This window comes from Phalacrocorax aristotelis, chromosome 2, assembly GCF_949628215.1.
Source record: "Phalacrocorax aristotelis chromosome 2, bGulAri2.1, whole genome shotgun sequence".
NCBI classification, from domain to species: domain Eukaryota; kingdom Metazoa; phylum Chordata; class Aves; order Suliformes; family Phalacrocoracidae; genus Phalacrocorax; species Phalacrocorax aristotelis.
Genome location: NC_134277.1, coordinates 76887395 through 76906357, shown reverse-complemented (window position 1 = coordinate 76906357; position 18963 = coordinate 76887395). Strand labels below are relative to the sequence as shown.

At 48.9% G+C, this 18963-nt stretch overlaps 1 protein-coding gene across 1 annotated transcript in view; it reads right to left on the bottom strand.

Moving 5' to 3' along the window:
- The window catches only part of BCL2 (BCL2 apoptosis regulator), a 94604-nt gene extending 84000 nt beyond the window's left edge, over positions 1-10604 (bottom strand). Inside the window, exon 1 of the mRNA XM_075084190.1 lies at positions 9654-10604. Coding sequence (XP_074940291.1) covers positions 9654-10241 — 588 coding nt within the window. The 5' untranslated portion in view covers positions 10242-10604. The remainder of the gene's footprint in view (positions 1-9653) is intronic.
- Between the last annotated feature and the right edge of the window lie 8359 nt (positions 10605-18963).

Sequence of the window (18963 nt, the reverse complement as noted above, 5' to 3'; positions counted from 1 at the left end):
TTATGAATGAGGGAGTCTTTTGTTCAGTTTTTTTAATGGCATTTTTTATTTGAGCTGTGCGTACATTCGTGAGAAATTCAACAGATTTTACTAATCTACAACACTGACCATCTTATTCTGCTAATGGAAATGCCAAGTCATTTACTACTGTATTTGAATTTGTCTTTGAATTATTTTTAGTTCATTTTTCTCTAGAAAAAAGTTTAGAATTAGGGTCCTGTGCTACATTTTATAATACACAGTCTGAACATGTGATGAATTTTCTTAAGAAAGGAGTTCTTTCTCTTAGAGACAAAGGTGGCAATAGTTATTCCATCGCAAAGATACACTACAGGTCTGTCCCGTACAACAAAGGGAGGCATTTCACTTGTCTCCCGTCCAAGGTCCTATCTTGGCTTTCCAGTGACTCACGCAAGTCCCTCCAGAGCACGCAACAGGAGTTTTGTCTCCTAAGCCTCAGGTCAGAAATATAGTTAAAACTAACTTCAACCTCATGGTCAAGCCCAAAGGCTTGATTACTACTCACTTTTTTTTTTTTTTTAATGTTTTAAAATGGCTTTTTTCTGCCTGTATCTGAACACTTAATGAAGCTTGTGAACAGAAGCAAAAGAATATGTGTGCACGAAGATACTTCTTACAGGTGCATGTAAGACAGCTTATTGCTCCTACCCCTGAAGTGCCACAGACAGCTTTTACATACAGTGGGAATGGAAAAGGAAGGACAATTTCGTTCGTTGAAACACCCGATGAACTGTGCTGATACATAAAGGAAAACGCTAACATTGCCAGTTGCCATTTCTCACACTGCTCAACCTTTTCCTAAAAAAACCCAAACCCTAGAAATCAACACCTGAAACTGATCTGTTTAATCTGTTTCCATCACAAGCACTGCTAAACACATCTGAACAGTGGAGCTGAAAAAGTTTAAGCCTAATTTTCATTTAACTTTTTTTTTTCTTTCTTTCTTCTACCTCCCCTCTCCACCCAAATCTCAACACCAGGTAGTTTCACAGTCTGACTCACTTTGCTCTTTCTCAGGCTAGCGAGCTCCAGCAACGACAAAATGTAATGCTACAGATTTGAATTGTATTCTAAGCCCCAAATTACCACGACGGACATTTTGTTCAATATTGTACCTTGTATGACTTTTTTTTTAATTTAAGAAACATCAAACCAACTCATGATAGCATGGTGGGCAACCATACATTTCCCAGACCTGGTGTGCTGAATAGCTAGCAAGAATACCAATTTCATAGCTGGGTTAACTGGAAAAGAGAGATACTAATGATTTGCCCCATATCTTATTGTGTACTCAGTACTAGAGCCAAGAAGAGGAAGTTAAGTTTTGACTCTCAGTTGCTTTCTCAAACAACTGCACAACAGCCTCTTGCAATCACCCTGTGGGAAAAATGGGGCCTTTTCTTTTTGATTGTACCTGGCCATGTACATAAATCACTCACTGAAGTACCCTGAAACCCACTGAGTTGCCTTCTCAAGCAACAAAACGGAATCATCCTTTTTCTCCTTCAGTAAAATAAAATAGCAATAAAATTACATATGCACTGAAGGATGCTGACTATTTCTTTTAACTAACTCTAAATGTGGCTATTCATAACAGATCTTCAGTCAGCGCAGGCGTAAATTCAGTGATGTGGGTGCTCTTAGCAACACAACAAGCACATTTACAATTACCTTTACAAAACACATGTAGAAGTAATAAGTTTTTCCCCAGATGGATGAGACCAGCAGTGCATCCATCCCAGTATCTCCAGTCACTGACCAGCACCAGGTGGTCTGGGGGAAAAGCAACGTAATAGATAATTTCAAAATAGCATTCCCCAGAGAAACATCTACCCTCAGCACCTGGTGATGTCATTTCAGCAGCTTTTTACCCTTTTTACCCCAAGGTGTATGACTGCCCTTCCAATTTTTTTCAAACACAAGTATAGGTGTTTTTCTTACCCTCATAAATACCTAAACCTTTCCTGAATGCAGCTTAGTACTTCCACTCACAGCTCTCCCATGAAAACAGCTCCCAAAGTTTAGTCATGCGTTGCAGAAAAGGCTGTTTTTCTCTATTAATTAAAAAGCTGTGGCTTTTTCATTTGATCTTATTTTTCTTGCCGCATATACAAAGTAAACATAACTACAATTGTCCAATTAAGCGCCTCTTCCTGTTCCTATCGAAGTAAATAGCAACACTTTCTAAACCAGTTTTGTTTTCTTACTCATTAAGTGTAAAATCCAGAAACCTGCAAGGAACTTTCCAGAGAGGGGGATTTAGCAAAGTGTACCGATATGCAATAATTATGACGGCAAACTAACATTAGGATAAAATAACAGAAAATAAATTTCAGTCTTTTAGATACATTTGGAAAAGTTATCTGGTTTCATAGTCTTTCAGGAGCAAAAAAAAAAAAAAAAAGAGAAAAAAAAAGGGCATCAGATTGTTAATGAGACTGAAGGCAAGAGTAAAATAAAAATCCCTCAAATCTGTCATCAGCATTCGTGTTTGCCAAGAAGGCCTGGATGTTATCCTGCTGGGGAACACAGCACACCTCCATCCATCCTATTATTATGTATGAAATGGAAAATAAACCAGGATGGTACTAGGTACTACCCTCAGAAATATTCAGTATTTTGCTGCCACCAAGAAACAAGCGTTACTATTGTTACTAAATCAGCAGGTATGGGAGCAGCCACCAGGTGCTCATAAATAAATAATTTTTTAAAAAACAACAAACCAAACGGGGCTGGGCTCCACCCTCCCAAGGGCGTGAAGGGAAATGAGGCCAGGGAGGGAGGTGGGAAGGGCTGGACCCGGTGCACGCCACAGCCCGTGGCCGGGCGGCAGCACCCAGGACTGTGTCTGATGCCCAGTGCCCGGCGCCAGCAGTGGTGATGGAAAGGGGCGGTCAGAAAGGCCTGCAGAAAGCCGAGGACCACCAGCCCTCCATGACGCAGAAAGACAAAACAGGCAAAGAACCAGACACCTGCTGAATACAAGCGTGTGCGCCATGGGAGTGGGGAGCATGCCTGGCCAGCACGCCACGGGGTGCACAGCTGTGCACTCACCCCTGCCCACCTGCGCCCTTCACTGAAACCCAATCACTAAAAGGGATGGAAACGCAATAGCCAAAAAATAAAAATTCACTTTGCCACAGGCGAGTTGTTATTTAATCAGACCTACCGTGCTGTTTTTTAGCTACAACTGCTCGACTGCCAAGGCTGCTGACCCAGTTTGCAGCTGCCCAGACGCCAGGCCAGGAGCGTGTGCCCGCTGTCCTGCTGGCAGCCCTGGGGTAGGACTGCGGTGCTGAAACAGCGCGGGCTAGCCTGGTGAGGTGGCTGCGGAGCGAGGGAAAGCAAGGACGCAGCAAGATTGCTGGCAGCTCACGTTAACAAGCAGGGCAGCGTACGGAGAGCTGCCACTTGAGCCAGTTCTGCCCCAAGTCCTGGGCCTGGCATCCCTTGGTGGCGACGGTGGAGCGCGAGGCTGGCTCGTCAGCGCGCCAGGCACAAACCGTCACACGAGACCAAAACCACAGCAGAGGTTTCAGAGCGACACCCAAGTGCTGCTCCTGTTTCTAAATCCACCTCCCTCCACTATCCCAGATCCAACCCGCTGAAAGATGACCCTCTCGTCAAGGACGCCTGTATCAGGCACCAGAGCTTAATGTTTGCTAGCGATGCAGTACAAAGTTCCCATGCTGCCTTAGGAAGCCCAGGCCCTCGTATCTGGCTGCTGAGAAAATGCTTCTGCTTCACATGCAATTTCACACATCATTGCATAGGTCTTGTGATTCTCCTGCTAGAGCCGTGCTTTGCCATCGGAGAAATGATTGTGCCTTGGCAGAAAAATTCAACTGGATTTTCTCTGTGGATTACCAACTCTGAATTTCAAGCTATGCACTTGACAAACTAAGCTACTTACTGCCCAGCAGAGCTAACACAGCAGCTCGAGAGAGGCCTGTGTTAATGCAGGCACAGAACTAACTTCTTTCTCAATATTGAAAGTAAAGTAAAACTTTTTAATAGGATTGCTGTTTGAACTTTATGGTTCTTTGCAAGATCAAGGCAAATGACATCATCTCCATAACCGAGACCCCTGGTTCTGAAATTGTAAAGGTCACGGTCAATACATACGTTTAATAAAAAAAAAAAAAGAAAAAAAAGAAAAGAATAGAAGAGACTTCTGAGAAAATTCGCAACCTAACATTGTTGCAAGCTACGGAGAAAGCTATTATAAATGAAAGGGACTAGAGAACCACAATCATTTTCTCTTTCTGCCCTAGCTCTTCTACTCCTTGCTTCAGCACAGATCCTCTGCAGAATGAATTTCTCACTCTTCAGCAACAGCAAAAAGAAAAATATTTTGATAATATTTTGAGAATTTGATTATAAACCCACAAAGCCACAAACACTGGCAAAGGACCTAGAAGGTGTAGCACTTGAAACTGCCAATTCATTTATTTAACTGAGTGGATTTCAGATAGTTTCCTTTTACCAGTCAAACAGTGACTTGGGGTTAGCCCCACTGGGGATTGAGTCGTTACAAGGCCGCATGTCGCTGGCAAAAAAAACTCAAAGCATCTCTGCTCCAGCACAGGGCATCCGGCTCCGAGCAAGGCACCATCCTGTACCAGATGAGCAAGAGGCTTTTGCTTGGGACCTGCAAGAGAAGCAACGTGCTGTGCAGGAGGGTGCCTGGCCGAGCTGCTGGGAGAGCAGCTCCAGAGCCCGAAATGGATGAGACGTCGGTCGGTGCCCCACACACGAGCACAGGAAGGCCCCTGCCTCACACCAATATCCACGACCTCTAGCACTGTCCCAGAGGCAGACACACCTGCCATCCCTCACCTTCCTGAGGGGGCTATGGGACCCTTGCGGGGCACAGCAACTCTCCACCTTTCCCTCCCAAGGCATGCCACCAAGCAAAGAGAATTAATGATCTACTACACAAGAAAAAAAAAAAGAGGAAGCTCAGTGATTAGGGCAGTCAACCCAGGAGAAGGGAAACTTGGGGTCTAGTTGCTAGTCCAAGAAGCATATATTCACTTGGCTGTAGACAGCCACCTGAGAAAACATATCACACAGCAGGAATTAGGCACTCCGGTTCTTCCTCCTCAACCAAATGAAATCTCACCCCCATAGAAGGAGGAGGAGCCCTGTTGCCAAAGGGGAGGACACCTCAGCAAAACCAGCAGCCACCTGGCAGGCAAAGCCTCCTGAGATGTTAGAGATGTGGGTGTAAATCCCCCTGCTGGGCTGGAGAAAGCGTCGTAGGCAAACCTCCCAGTATCTTGGGACAGGCCCTAACCAAGGAGCCACCAGGAAACACAGGGACTTCTCCCCTGCTGTGTCTGTGCGTGAGGGTGGCACGTGAGTGACAGTGGCTGGGCCAGAGGATGCCTGTGGGCTTCGGGACACAGCCGTTCTTGGGAACGGTGTCCCCCCCAGTGTGCCGAGTGGCTCCCCTCTCCCAGGGCAAGAGCAGCTCCTGACTGGTTTGGGCGAGGAACAGCGAGAAGCCAGGGACTTCTGCCACCGTTCTGGCTAGGCAGGCATTCAGACGATGCAAGCACTTATGCAGCACCTAAGGTCCACTTCAGACATTTAAATCCTCCCCCATGCCTGGCCTTAACCCTCAAACAGAATAAAGAACCACAATAAAAGAAGAGAATCGGATGAAAACACACGACTATCACATTCCTGGATCAAATGTAAATATTGTCATTTAAAATCATGCTTTCTTGGCTGAATTTTCAGCATGATGCTCCTTCCCTCACCTGTGCTTCTTTACACCAAAAATGTACTTGTCTACACATATATGATGGCGCCTGTGTCTCCTTCTATAGTTCTCAATGTTCTTGATTTTTCTTGAACAGCTCAGGGAGGAAGCCATACGTTGGACTAGAAGCGCCCAGAGCTGAGGACGGCTCCCACGCGTGTTAGGTTGTGTGACCAAAGAGGGAAGCCATCAGTGCAAGACAAACACAGTTATTTCCCCCGCACCGGCTGCATCGTTTCAATGTTCCCTACGTCAAAGTCAAAAGTCGCCAAGCGCGACAGCCCGCTGCCAAGCCAGTCCTTCTGCAGCAGCTCAAACACCAGGCTCTAAAAAACGAAATGAAGCCATTAAGTTGTCAATCAGAAAGCATACATTATACCAAGTACCACGAAATTGCAGAGATGAGCTGGTTCTCCTCTTATTTCTTTTGTAACACAATTAAGATGTTATCAGGCCAAAGTACAATATTGCGGTATCCTGGCCTACGTGAAAATCTTTGAAAGCTGCATTTATTTGCCACCAGAACCACAAGCTAATAATACAGCCTCCGTGCAGGCAGTCCCCATCTGTTGCTTATTCTAAGTTTCCAGCAAACCCATGACGCTGTGTATTGTAAGGGTATTAACAATCCCTAGACACCATTAACAGCGATGTCTAGAGCCCGAAATTTGTACTCCACCAGCTATAGCCCCTTCCAACTTGCCCTTTGGTATGCTTCTTTCCTTCTTCATTCTCCTTGCAATATAAAGAATTCATGTCCTGAAAATACATTCTCAACTGATAGAACCTATTCAAAAGAAACAGAGAAATAAGAAAGTCATTTTGACCAAAGTTCAGGCCTGAGTATAAGACACAGGCCCATACAATAGACTAAAAGCACATGCTGTCCAACTTACTCACTGTGTAACACATGCTTGTGACTAACTCCGATGCTCTCTTCCCTACTACTACTCTTTTCCCTACTCTAATAAACTCACTGCTCCGCAACATACCAGGGAGCCACAACGTGATGGAGGAGAAGGCTGCAACAGCCAGCGCTCCCACTTGTAGGAACCTGCGTGACAGGGAGATCTTCACGCAGCTGTGCTGAGGTCCTACAAAGCACCACCACCTACAAGGGGATCAGCTACTTCGGAAGAGCCATTTATGATGCTTTAATAAGGTTTGTACGCGGGGTATGTTGCAAGCACCAAGCTGAAGACTGACTGCATATATTAATGTATGCTTTTCCACCGACAGATCCTGAAAGCTACAAAAAGGAAAAACAGAAAAATCCACTGCCCCACGCCATCCTTGATTTCTTCTGGCTGAAGAGAGGATCCTAAAGGCTGCGTTTGCAACTTTGTTTTAGTCTTCTGCTCTTTGTAACCAGCTGGAAGGTTTTGTCTGTGCTTAATAAACCCCATGGCTCAAAGGTACCAGCCATTTACCAGACAGCCCGGCAAAAGCCACCCTGGGGTAATATTTTGCCCATCTTCTTCCATGTGTACATTACAAATAACACGTGGCAGTAAATGGCATCACATGCCTCCAAATTCTGGAGATTTTGTTTATAGGAAACCTCAATAAACAACTAAATGGCTATCGATAAGAAGTATCCTTTCCTTTTAAAGGCAGACGGTGTTCATATTCTGAGTTTCTTGCATTTCTAACCGTCGAGAAACAGCTCCAGCACTCACCTCATCTGGCCAGTCACACCTGGTAACACCTGTCTTTTCACATTCTCAGTTTTAATCATTATTTATGCTTCTCTCTACACAATACACCCGCAGGACAATATATCTCCAGCATGCTTACGGATTTGATCCAAAGCTCACTGGAGTCAACAGAATGACTTCACTGGCTCTGGAGCGAACCGAGGGCCCCAGCTCTGCAAACGGGCTTCCAGCCTGAGGAGGGACTTACGCACAAGTTAGGCATCCCAGCCCAGAAGTGCAGTCGCAAAATCCCTAACCCTTTAGCTGCTCGTCTTTTAACCGGCCAAGGGCTCCAAAAGCCTGAACTTTTTGCAGAGTTTCCCCCCCCACCAGCTATCTGTTTTGTGAAAAAGGAAAAAAAAAAAGATAACACGATGAACCCTCTGCAGTGATCCATGAAACAGTGGATCAGGGGATAGGTCTCCCTCTCCCAAGTGTGTTCCCAACCACTAAGCGCTGGAGTAATTTTATCTGTGTGTATATATGTATGTGTGTCTGTATATGTATGCATATTTGTATATACACATGTATATAAATACAGACACGCACACACGCACGCACACACATTTTTTGCTCCCCCTTCTGGCCCCATGAATCTTGAATTTTTTTTTCTTCCTGGTGGAAGCAAGGGAGAGCAGGAGAACGATCCTGCCTCCAACATGACTTGTAGCCAGGGACCTGCAGCACCCCTCTGGGAGGCATGCAATGTGGATTCATGCTGAGAAAAGGGCCCCAGAGCATCACTCCCTCTGGTAGAGCAGCATATAGAGGTCCTCTGGATCCCCGGACACGTATGCCCTTTGGTCAGGTGGGTTCAGCACCAGGAAGGCAGCATCTTCATTTTTTAACAGAGATGGTCACCGTGGATGACACGTTACCGAGCCTAACACTGACTTAGCAAGAGACCCAATGCTGAGAATTTAATGTGGTAATGCTTCACAAGCACCGGGCTTGCAAACCATGTTAACTGGGAAACATACACTGTACTTCACATTCCTTTACACACACCTCTTAAAGGTGTGCTGTGTAACTAGAGTCAGCTCTGATTGCATTTCACAGGGGACAGGACCTGAAATTGCGGGTCTCCTACCTAGCAGACATCCATTTCCAGGTGACTTACACCAGCTCTCAGCCTGTGCTTCAAGTTTCTGCTTCGGTATCACTCTTAGTGTTTCTTCCCCCAACATGTTAATATCATAAGCTTTACACATACAACAGGTTTGGTTTGCAGGAGAGTGTCTGGGACCACGTTTTGTTACGGTGTATCAATTAATACAGGGAAAAAGGAAAGAGATACCCTCCCAATTTCAATGCGGTTATTTATTTTGGAAAGAGGGAGGGAGAAAAAGGAAAAGCTTTTGATTTACTACTAGTGTAAAAGCTGTCCATTTTCCACAAATTGAAATCTTCCCTTTCTGGATGATGCTGAAGGCAGCCCTGGCCATAGGTGATCTCTACCTCAGACACACGGTCCCTCATTGGATCACAACAAACACTCATTTTCCAGAACAATCCCACAGACACGGCTCCTGGCACCTTTGTTTTATCTCGAGACAAAGACAGATTTTTCACACTAGACATATCCTGTACCATAAAACCCCGTTGCCACCACAGCTGTAGACGCCAGCACCGACAGCCACCTGCTCTCCTGTAGCACGGGGATCCCGTGTTCGTCGTCCGCCTCCCTGGCACGTCACCCCTAACCGGCAGGGATGCCTGCGCACACGCACACACGGTCCCTGTCACCCCTGAGCCTGCGACCTGCCACGACGTGCCTGCCCCGGCAGCTGGAACGGGCGTCTCTGCTGCCCCTTCCCACCCCGCTGCGGGACCCTGCCGTGACCGGGGCTGGTGCTGCCAGCAGGCGAGGGTGGACGGAGGTAGGAGAGCGGAGACCACTGATCAAGAGGGCGTCTCGCTCATCCTTTTTGCTCCCGAGCTGCCACTGCTCCCCCTATCCCAAACTGCTCCACCCTAACCATGCAACGAGGTGGAACTCGACAGCTGGCAAAAGGCCTACGCTGCTTCGGCATGCGCCAGTGCAGACACCCCCCAGGCAAACCTTTTGCTCCCCGCCACGTGGGTGCAACCCCCCGGGCCCACCCCGGAGCCCCACCCGCTGCGGGCCAGAAGCGGGAGAGGGAACGAGCGATCGGGGGACGTACCCAGCCTCCGTTGTCCTGGATCCAGTTGTGCAGGTGCCGGTTCAGGTACTCGGTCATCCAGGCGGCGATGCTGTCCACGAGGGGAGACATCTCCCGGTTGACGCTCTCCACACACATCACGCCGCCGAACTCGAAGAAGGCCACAATCCTGCCCCAGTTAACCCCGTCTCGGAAGAGCTCTTCCACCACCGCCACGAAGCGGCCCCTGGCCGTGAAGGGCGTCAGGTGCAGCTGGCCAGACATTTGGGCGAAGTCCCTCTGGTAGCGGCGGGAGAACTCGTCCCCCGCCCGGCGCAGGGCGAGGTGGACGACCTGGGGTGCGGGGCGCAGCCCCTCGGCCGGGGGCACGTGGCTAGCAGCAGCCGAGCCAGGGGGCTCGGGGTGCGGAGACACCAGCCCAGTGTGATCAGAGGAAGTCCCAGCAGCAGCAACCGCAGCAGCAGCAGCAGCAGGAGGAGAGAGACCCGGAGGCAGGGGTGCCCTGTCCTCGCCGGCAGCCCAGTCGTATCCCCTCTGCGAGAGTTTATAGTGGATGTACTTCAGCACTATCTCCCGGTTATCGTAGCCTCTTCTCCCCGGATGAGCCATAATTCCCAAGAGGAAGCAGCAAGAGGAAGGGAGAGAGGAAGAAGAGGAGCAGGATGAACCCAAAAAAGTAAAGCAGCCAATAATAATAAAATTAATAACACCAAAAATTATAATCCAGTTACTGTATCGGGCACGGTTTCATTCATGGTGGTGTGGGGGAGTTCTCAGGGTCTCGGAGGTACTTTTGTCTTCTCAGTGTTTCCTCCTCGGTTTGAGATGCACAGTATAAATAGGGATTAAAATGCTGTAAATACTTTACTTCCAGGTGCACATTTATTACTTATTATAAATTTACTTTAGGACCATTTCCTCCTCGGTGTTGGAATACATCTTAAAAAATATTATACCGATTCAAAATCAGGTGCATTTTCCCCTAGGTGCTGAACTACCACGGACACGAAGGAGCAGACGAACACACACCGTAAAAACTGCAATTCAATACGATTTGCTAAACAGCCTTGGATGAACGTTAATCCAACGCACTTTAAGCTAGAAACCTCAACACTGCCTTTTTTTTTTTTTTTTTTTGTTAAGTTACACAAACTAAATTTCCTCTGTAAAGTACTTACTTGGACTATAAATATGTTCCTCTGTCAAGTTTCCTCTAAAAAAAAAAATAGCAACAACAAAACCCAAACATCACAAGTCTTCAGAAACGTTAAGTTCTGGCCGCGTCGATGCTTCAAGTCACCAAGGGGATGGGAAGGGGACCAAAAAAAAAAAAAAAATCTCTACGATTTCGATTGTTTTTTCCCAGACTCCTGTTTAACTGACATCTCCAAAGATGTGTCAAAGCTCAGAAATCCCGCCTCGCAGCCCGGGAAGGCGAACAACCCCAAAGAGACGGAAAATCCTGGAGACCAGATGAACCGCATTTGAATCCAAGCTCTCGCAGAAGTGCTCTGTTTTTCCCTCCAGTGCAACGTACAGACATATGCATTTACGTAGTTTCATTCAGACACCGATCGCAGGAGCCCGGTGCTTCCACACACACGCACGCACACACCAAAAAGAATAATTAAAAAAAAAAATAAAAATGTATTTAGGTAATTAATTCGTTTTCACCAGGAAGAGCGTAAAAACAAGAGTGAAAAATGAAAATAAAAATAAAGAAGGAAAATCGCTTTTGACTGTAGCTCCGGGGAGAAATGCCATTTCCCGAGCAGCTTTGTATCGGAGGAGGAAGAGCCCGCGGCGCTGCCGCGGAGGGGCGCGGACGGGGCGTGTGTGCGGTGTGACTGGTGCCGATGGGGACCGCGGCGCCGCTCCCCGCCCGCCAGCCCGCCCGCCCAGCCCCGCGCACCCCGCCGGCTCCGGGCGGATCCTCCGGGCGCTCCGCGCTGCTGCTGCTGCTGCCGCCGGCGGCGGCGGCGGCGGCTCCGGGCGGCGGCTCCGAGCGGCGGCGGCGGCGGCGGGCGCGGGCGGGGAGCTCTCCCGGCGGCGGCGGCGGCGGCGGCGGCGGCGGCGGGGAGCGGCGGGGAGCGGCGGGGAGCGGAGCGGCGCGGCGGGGGCGGGGAGAGGCGGGGAGGAGCGGAGCCCGAGGGGGAGGCTCCGGCCCCGGCCCCGCGCGGCGCAGCCGGGCGCGGTGGTTTCCTAGAGCTCCGCCTCACGCTTCATTCAAGAAAAGGGGGAAATGGGGAAGGGGGGTGCTTAAAAAAAAAAAAAAAAAAAAGGCAAAAAAAAAAAACCAAAAAAGGCGGCGGGGGGAGGCGAGCAGCCCCGCGCAGCCCGGGCCCGCCCTCCATCGCGGCGCGGGCCTGGGGCCGCCGGCGGGGCGGCGGCGGCGGCGGCGGGGCGGAGCGGAGGGGCGGCACCCGGGCCGCGGGTGGTGCTGGCGGCCGCCCCCGCCGCCCCCGCCCGCCCTCCGCCGCCGCCGCCGCCGCCTCCGCCTCCGCCCGCCCGGAGGAAGCGGGCAGGCAGCGCGGCGGGCGGCTGGGGGCTCGACCGGCCCTCCGCGGGGGTGCGCGCCCCGCTCCGCGCCTCTGCCGCCCCGCACCGTGCGGGAGGGGTGAGGCCGCTGCAGCTGCGCGGATTTAATTTAAAAAAAAAAAAAATAAATCCCGAATCGCCCTTTTAAAATGAAAAGTGGCCCGGTGTAGGCAGACAGGCGCTTGGGTCGGGGCGGTCTGCCCTGACGGCAGCCCCTGCGCGGCCGCGGAGCCCCCGCGGGGCCGGGAACAAGGGGACCGGGGACAGGCCGGGCCCCGCGGCCGCCTCTGCGGGTGGCCCCCCGGCGGTGCGGGGCCCCGCACACCTGCTCGAGGCACGCCGCCCGCTCGGTTTTCAGGCGTGCCCGTGGGACAGGCGGGGAGATGGGATTTGGGGACTTTCTTTCAGAAACGGGATTTGACTTGCCCCTCCGTCCGGCATGGAATTTCTTTTAGATTGAAGAGGGGGGAACCGGAGTGTTTGGAGATTAGATTAATCTGGATCTTGACCAAAGAAGCAGAGTAAACCTTCAAAGTAGGTTAAACCCACCCACAGCGCTGGGAAGCGGTGATGGCTCAGTCCCCTCTTCCCCGCTCGCTACCCCGCCAAGCCACATCAGGGCAGGGGTGAGTGATGCCGGGGCAGCCCCGCCTGAAATGGGGAGCCACCCCAGGGTAAAGCCAAGTGAGACGGGAACAGGAGATGCTCAGCGCCCTTCTCTGCTTAATATGGGTAGGTGGGTGTTAGAGAGACGTTTGATAAATTCTCTCAGTTTTTGTCGGTCTCAGGGTGACTGGGATGATAATCTCACCCATAAACTACTCTGAACCTAAAAGGAGGAGAAGGCATGAATTAATCTGTGAACGTGAGCTCCTTTTGACAAGGGGCACAGGGAATGCACACACGCTGCCCTCCGAGCCTCCATCTTCAGGGTCACGCTTCCTTCACACACCAGCCCATCACGCGTGGCTCACAGGCTGACAGCTCCCCTGCTTGAGGAAGGCCCACCGGAGTGGGGAGGGCGATCGGCTTTCGCGCCATCCAGAAGAAGAGGAGGCCCGGGCATCCCAAGGGGAAGGACTCCCCATACGCTCATGGCGCTGGCTTGTGCCATGGGTGACGGAGGGATTCGTTTCAAGGCCTCACCACGGGATATGTCTCTAACGTGGACAAACCAGCACCTTTCCAGCCACCTGAAGGGGCGTTCAGGATGTTTATTGTTTGGGCGCCTTTTATTTGGGGGGGGGGGGGGGGGGGGGGCGTTAAGGCGCTCGGCACCGTCCCTAGTGACATTTTCCACCTCCCTGCCAGCTCTTTTCTCCGCCGGGGAGCGCAGAGCCCGACAGGAGGGATGCTCCCGCTGGCCGAGGCTCCGCGGGCGGCAGGCGGTGGGGTGCGGTACGGAGCGGTGCGGTGCGGTACGGAGCGGTGCGGTACGGAGCGGGGGCCGGCAGCGCCGTTCCCCGCCGGCAGCGCCTCCCCGGCGGGCGGCTGTTGCCACCCAGCGGCCGCTGCTCGCCCCGGGCGCGGCGGCTCGGCCCTGGGCAGCCGGGACCCCCCCGTCCCCTCCCGGCAGGCTGGGGCTCACCCGCCTCATACGCGCCCGGGGAATTAGGAGAGTAATGCTGTGCCCCCCCCCGCCCCCCCCCCCCCGCATTCACTCCCGCCTGCTGATCTGCTGATGTTTGGGACAGGGTTGGTTGTGTTCGCGGGGCTTAAAGAGGGACAGAGGTTGCAGGACAGCAGGTGAAAAGAGGTCAAAAGAAGATGGGCGATGCTTTCCGTAGACACGGGGTAAGGGCTGTGCCCCACCGGTGCACGCGTGAAGTTCACAGCGTGGCGAAATGCCGGAGTGCAAACACGCCTCATCTCTGTCTGTCTGTCAGAAATGAAGGCGTTTGCGATCAGCTGAGGGATCACTTCTGACGGCAGAAACGTAGACAAGAGATCTGTCAACCACATAAAATCACCGCCTTTATATTCTTGCACCAAAAGAGAAAGGAAAAAAACCAAGGTCTCCTCTGAATACAGAAAGTAATCCGACTTTCCCATGTAGCTTAAATGGAACAAGTGATACAGAAAATCAGAATAGCTGTAACCAGCCGGGATGCTGATTCAGTCTGTCACTGTGCTGGTGTCCAAATCTAATATAGTTGGTCCTGCAACTGGAAATACACCAGACACAGATGTTAAGTAACACAGAAAAAACTGTGTGGGTAAGCTGCACAGCAATGTCATAGCAGGATCAGTTTTAAAGAGGATAAATCAGTGTGGGAGTAATGCAGGAAACAAAGATGCATAAAAAGTCGATGGGCTTTTGTAAGGAGAAATTGAAAATATCACTTGATGAAAAATATGAATTTGCTTAGGGTATTTAACTGTATTTGGTATGCAGAAATTCAAGTAAGACCAACTAAACAAACAGAGTGTAATGAGGGCATGTCATCAGTAAAATGAAGTAGTTTCAGAATTTATAACTGATTTCTGATAGAAACGGGTACAGCAAAACTTCATGAGATGCTCTGTTTGGAATGGATTTAATAATTATGTTTTTCCCCCACCGGCTCTACATTCAGCACTTCACTATAGGAATGATAGATCCCAGCCGTCTTAAGTTTAATAGCAAATTAGTGGTCATGGTTCATGGGAAGGCTTGCTAATACCAAACACAGCTCAGACTGTACCAAAAAAAGAGAAGAAAAACACACGGGAAAATGCTAGGAACCGTTTGCTTTAAGCAAGGGTATTAGCGATGAGTCATGGGAAACAAAAACTGTACCTTGAAGAATGACAAATTGGCACTCTAAAAAAACAAAACAAAATTATGTGCATTCAAACAGTCTTTCCTGTTCTTAACTTAATGTGTCCAATGCATTGCATCTGACCTGCATTTATGGCTGCAATTGAAGGGAGTGGCATCTTAAACCCAATTATAATGCTACCTGAGTGGGTGATGAGCCTCTATTAAAGTGTCACAAGTTTGCATCACAGTACTGCTTTTTACCTTGCCTGTTTGTTGGAGCCCAGCGGGATAAAACAACAGTTAAAAAGACATCCAAAACAAAAGCAGTATGCTTTTGGGGTTAGACAGAACAAACCTGCAAGAAAGGCTCAGGATTTGTCAAGGAACCTGGAATGAGCATGTAAAGTCAGCTAAGAAATCTTTATGGCGCTTTTAGGTAGCAGAATAACAAGCTGACTACTCAAGGTCTGATCCTGCAAATCCTTCTGCACACACATTTACCTTTATGTGAGCCGGCCCACTGACATTAATCAGCCTAATAAGAAGTAGCAGCTGTATAAAGAACGGGAACTCAGTTAGGAATACAAACAGAAGCTCACGTGAAAAAAGCTCCTGTGACAACTACAGAGGTAAGAGAATTGACAACAGGCATCAGTCAGGTCTGGCAGTGTAGAGGACAGATTATTTTCATGAGGTGGCTTTCTTATCCGGGCTTGGGCAACTGACCAAGCAGGCAGGATCCTGCAAAGCCTGCTGGTTCTTTGATAGCTTCCCAGAGGCCCCACTCACTGTGGATGCATTATTAACCAGTGCTCCAGAAAAGTTCTTTATGCCTGGCAACACCGAACTTCCCGGCAATCTGAAAGTGGACACCTTTTCCCTGTACCTTTGTACTAACATCAACAGGATTTCAACAGCAACTCTAGCTCCTGGTGATCTGCCCACCCTTTTATTTCCTTGGCTCATGAGCAGCCAAGTTGGAGAGAAGCAAGCGATTGTTTAAAGCCCTGCCTGAGCAGGCATGAAACAAACTGGGGTGTATGTTTGCACCATGTGACAGCACTCCAAGTGAGCAAGGGCATTGCCACATCTTTTGCTGTAAACCTGCAGAGATTTTCTTATCCTAGGGCAGACGAAAACCAGAAGAGCCCCAACAAAAAACTAAATTGGGCTAACCCAAAAGCAGTTATTTAAATAGAGTGGTATCAGTAAATACAATTACGACGACTGAAGAAGTCCTTTGCCTTAAGATGCTCCAGCACAGCTTAAATACTGGGTTTATTGAAAGAGTCCGCTAAGATCGTGCCCACGGGTGGGGAATTTGCACATATGAAAACCAGCAGCCAATGGCACTGTAAGTGCCTGTAAATGCCAATGGCACTGTAAGTGCTTGTTGGTGCTACATCCAGGGAGGCATTTGTCTGTGCCACCCACAGCCGTGCTTCATCTGCTTTCCTCTGTTCAAGGCATTCAGTGCTTCTCCTTTCCACGCCAGCATGCACTTGCTCTGCATGCCTTTGTGCCTGCAAGAGCTTTCTAACTTGCCCCGACTACATTTAACCGCCAAGCGAATGACCCTGTTTGTTTCTGCACATAAGACCACGATACCCAGGGACCTACGGCATCACTGCCAAACTGCATGGAATGCCTTGAAAACAGTGCTCTTCAAGGGACTTGCATGCATGCAATTCTCTGCTATCAACTGTACATCATTTATTGCTAAGACTGTTTAATCTGTTTTGCGCTCAGCGTGCTGCCCAACACTGCTGCGTAGGCAGCAGCTAGAGTCTGTTGTATAAAATGCTTTAAAAACACCAGTTTTCTGCATGTAAAAAGTATAGGGAAAAGTAGCACCCATGAAGCCTGGATGCGTGTCTTCCTAATTTTTAATCAGGATGGTGGCAGGTTAACCTGAACAAACTGCTTCGCTTCCTCAGAGTGCATTCCTGAAATGGGAGATTGCCTTTCATCCTGCCAGTGTCGCAAATGCTACAGGTGTGGAGTGGATCCTTCTTGGCTGGAAGTGCTTGCAAAGCCAAGAATGCTACTGTAAAATGCTTAAAGCATGCTCAACCTGCAATTATAGTTTATTTCATGGGGCTTAATTATGCTCATCAGGAAAGGCAGCTGGATGAGCTACGCAGATAATATCCTTAGGGTCTAACATAGCAAACAGCTCCTGACTTTCAGGCCCCTTTTACTGTACTCATCCCTCAACCATCTTCCCTTCTTGTCAAGATACAGAGGCCCATGGTTTGGATTAGAAGGAGGCAAAACAACTGCATGCAGCTCTGGAAATCCTTCTCTTTGACATCTTGTACTTCGCCATGTGGCAACAAGGTCTTGCCTCTACAGTATCTGAGCTGTCTCACCACCCTTCACGAGCCACCGCCCTGTTCTTGTGATTTGGGCAACACTGCCGATGCCCTTTCTTCTTTCTGCTATGGAAAAAGGAATCAGAAACCAACTTCCCAGCTGAAAGAGCAGAAGCACGAAGGAGACAGTTTCAGCATTGAGGAACAGGAAATAGGAAGCGCCTGCCGGACAAATAGGAACATCCGTCTCTGATCCATAAACTTTTATGACACCTGTTAACAATTCTCAGAGGGGGACAGCATTTTTTGGGGGTGAATGCTGTGAAATAAAGACCGACACACCTCATTAACTACTTTCTGTGATGCACCTGTTAGCCTTGAAAAGGGTATTTCCTCCAGTTACAAGTTACCTAGAACATTTAAAATTTGTTCTTAGGCTTATTTTTATATACATTATTTACAGCTGGTACCTTTACAGATTTAGCACCTTATTTTGGCCAAGGGAGTTGGTTCTCAGTGCTTGGTATCATGACTTAGTTCTAGTCATGCATGTTTTGCTTTTACCCCTTGTGTTTATTTTCATTGCTGTAGCAGCACTACTACAGAACAAACTTCAGAGTTGGAACTCGAAAGGTTTAAAATTAACATGGGGATTCCCCTCCAAGCTGAAAACAAACTTGTTTTCAACTTCGAAAAATAAAATTTCAGGCTGGCTTGGTGGTATTCTACCCCAGAGGAGGTCTGGTATTATATTTCTTCATCAAGGCTTCCTCAAACAGCAAACTTTCCCAAATCAGCTTGATGAAATACTCCACCCCGCCCCTCTCCATCAAATTAGATACACATCTTTGGGGTTTAAAAAAAAAAAAAACCACACACAAATAAAACCAACAAACAAAAACCCAACAGTATTTGCACTTTCCGCTTCCTTCAGTGCAAGTTTCAGTCCAAAAGCTCAACAGCACTATTTCCCCCCACCGCAGACCACCACCAATAGAAGATTAGGACAGTTGTCTTTTTCATCACTTCAGTGCATGTAGGAAATAAGGAAGGAAAGAAAGGAAATAATAGAAAGAGGATGGGAGGTGCGGCAAGGCAGACACCTCGTTTAAAGGTCTCTGTCCCTTGTGACAGTCTCTCCCTCCCGTGACAGAGGAAAGGAAATGACTTCATGAGGTTTTACTATCATTTTTGACAGACAATCAAAAATGCACCTACTCTTCAGAGTGCCTGATGCCAGCTGGGCGGGGGCGGAAGGAGCTACCAGGTAATTTGTAGCCGAAATCCAATTATGAAAAGGAATGAAATGTACTTTGGCCTGCTACTTCTACTGAAAAGGAAAAAGCAGCAGCTCCAGTTGCAACATGGCCTCCTTCCAGTTCAAAACTTAATTCTCCAACATTCTAAGATTAACATCACCTCCTCAGCTCTAAAACCCTTTTCAGACAACGTACACTTTCCTCAACCCATCTTTGATTTTGGCTCTCTGATAACTTAATAAGAATGTCTTTCTAAAAGATTGAACTTTTGTGATTTTGGATTTACATTGAGAGTAAGATTCTGAGGGTTATTCCTCCCCCACGATTATCCTGGCGCTAGCTATCCACTCGAGCCTCCTACCACAGAGCTGAAACATAACGTAGTCATTTTCCATACAGCTGCATGCTCGGTGGGGGTACAGGAAGATGGCTACCGTAACTATTACTTGGCTCATCAGGATTCACAGCCACATCCA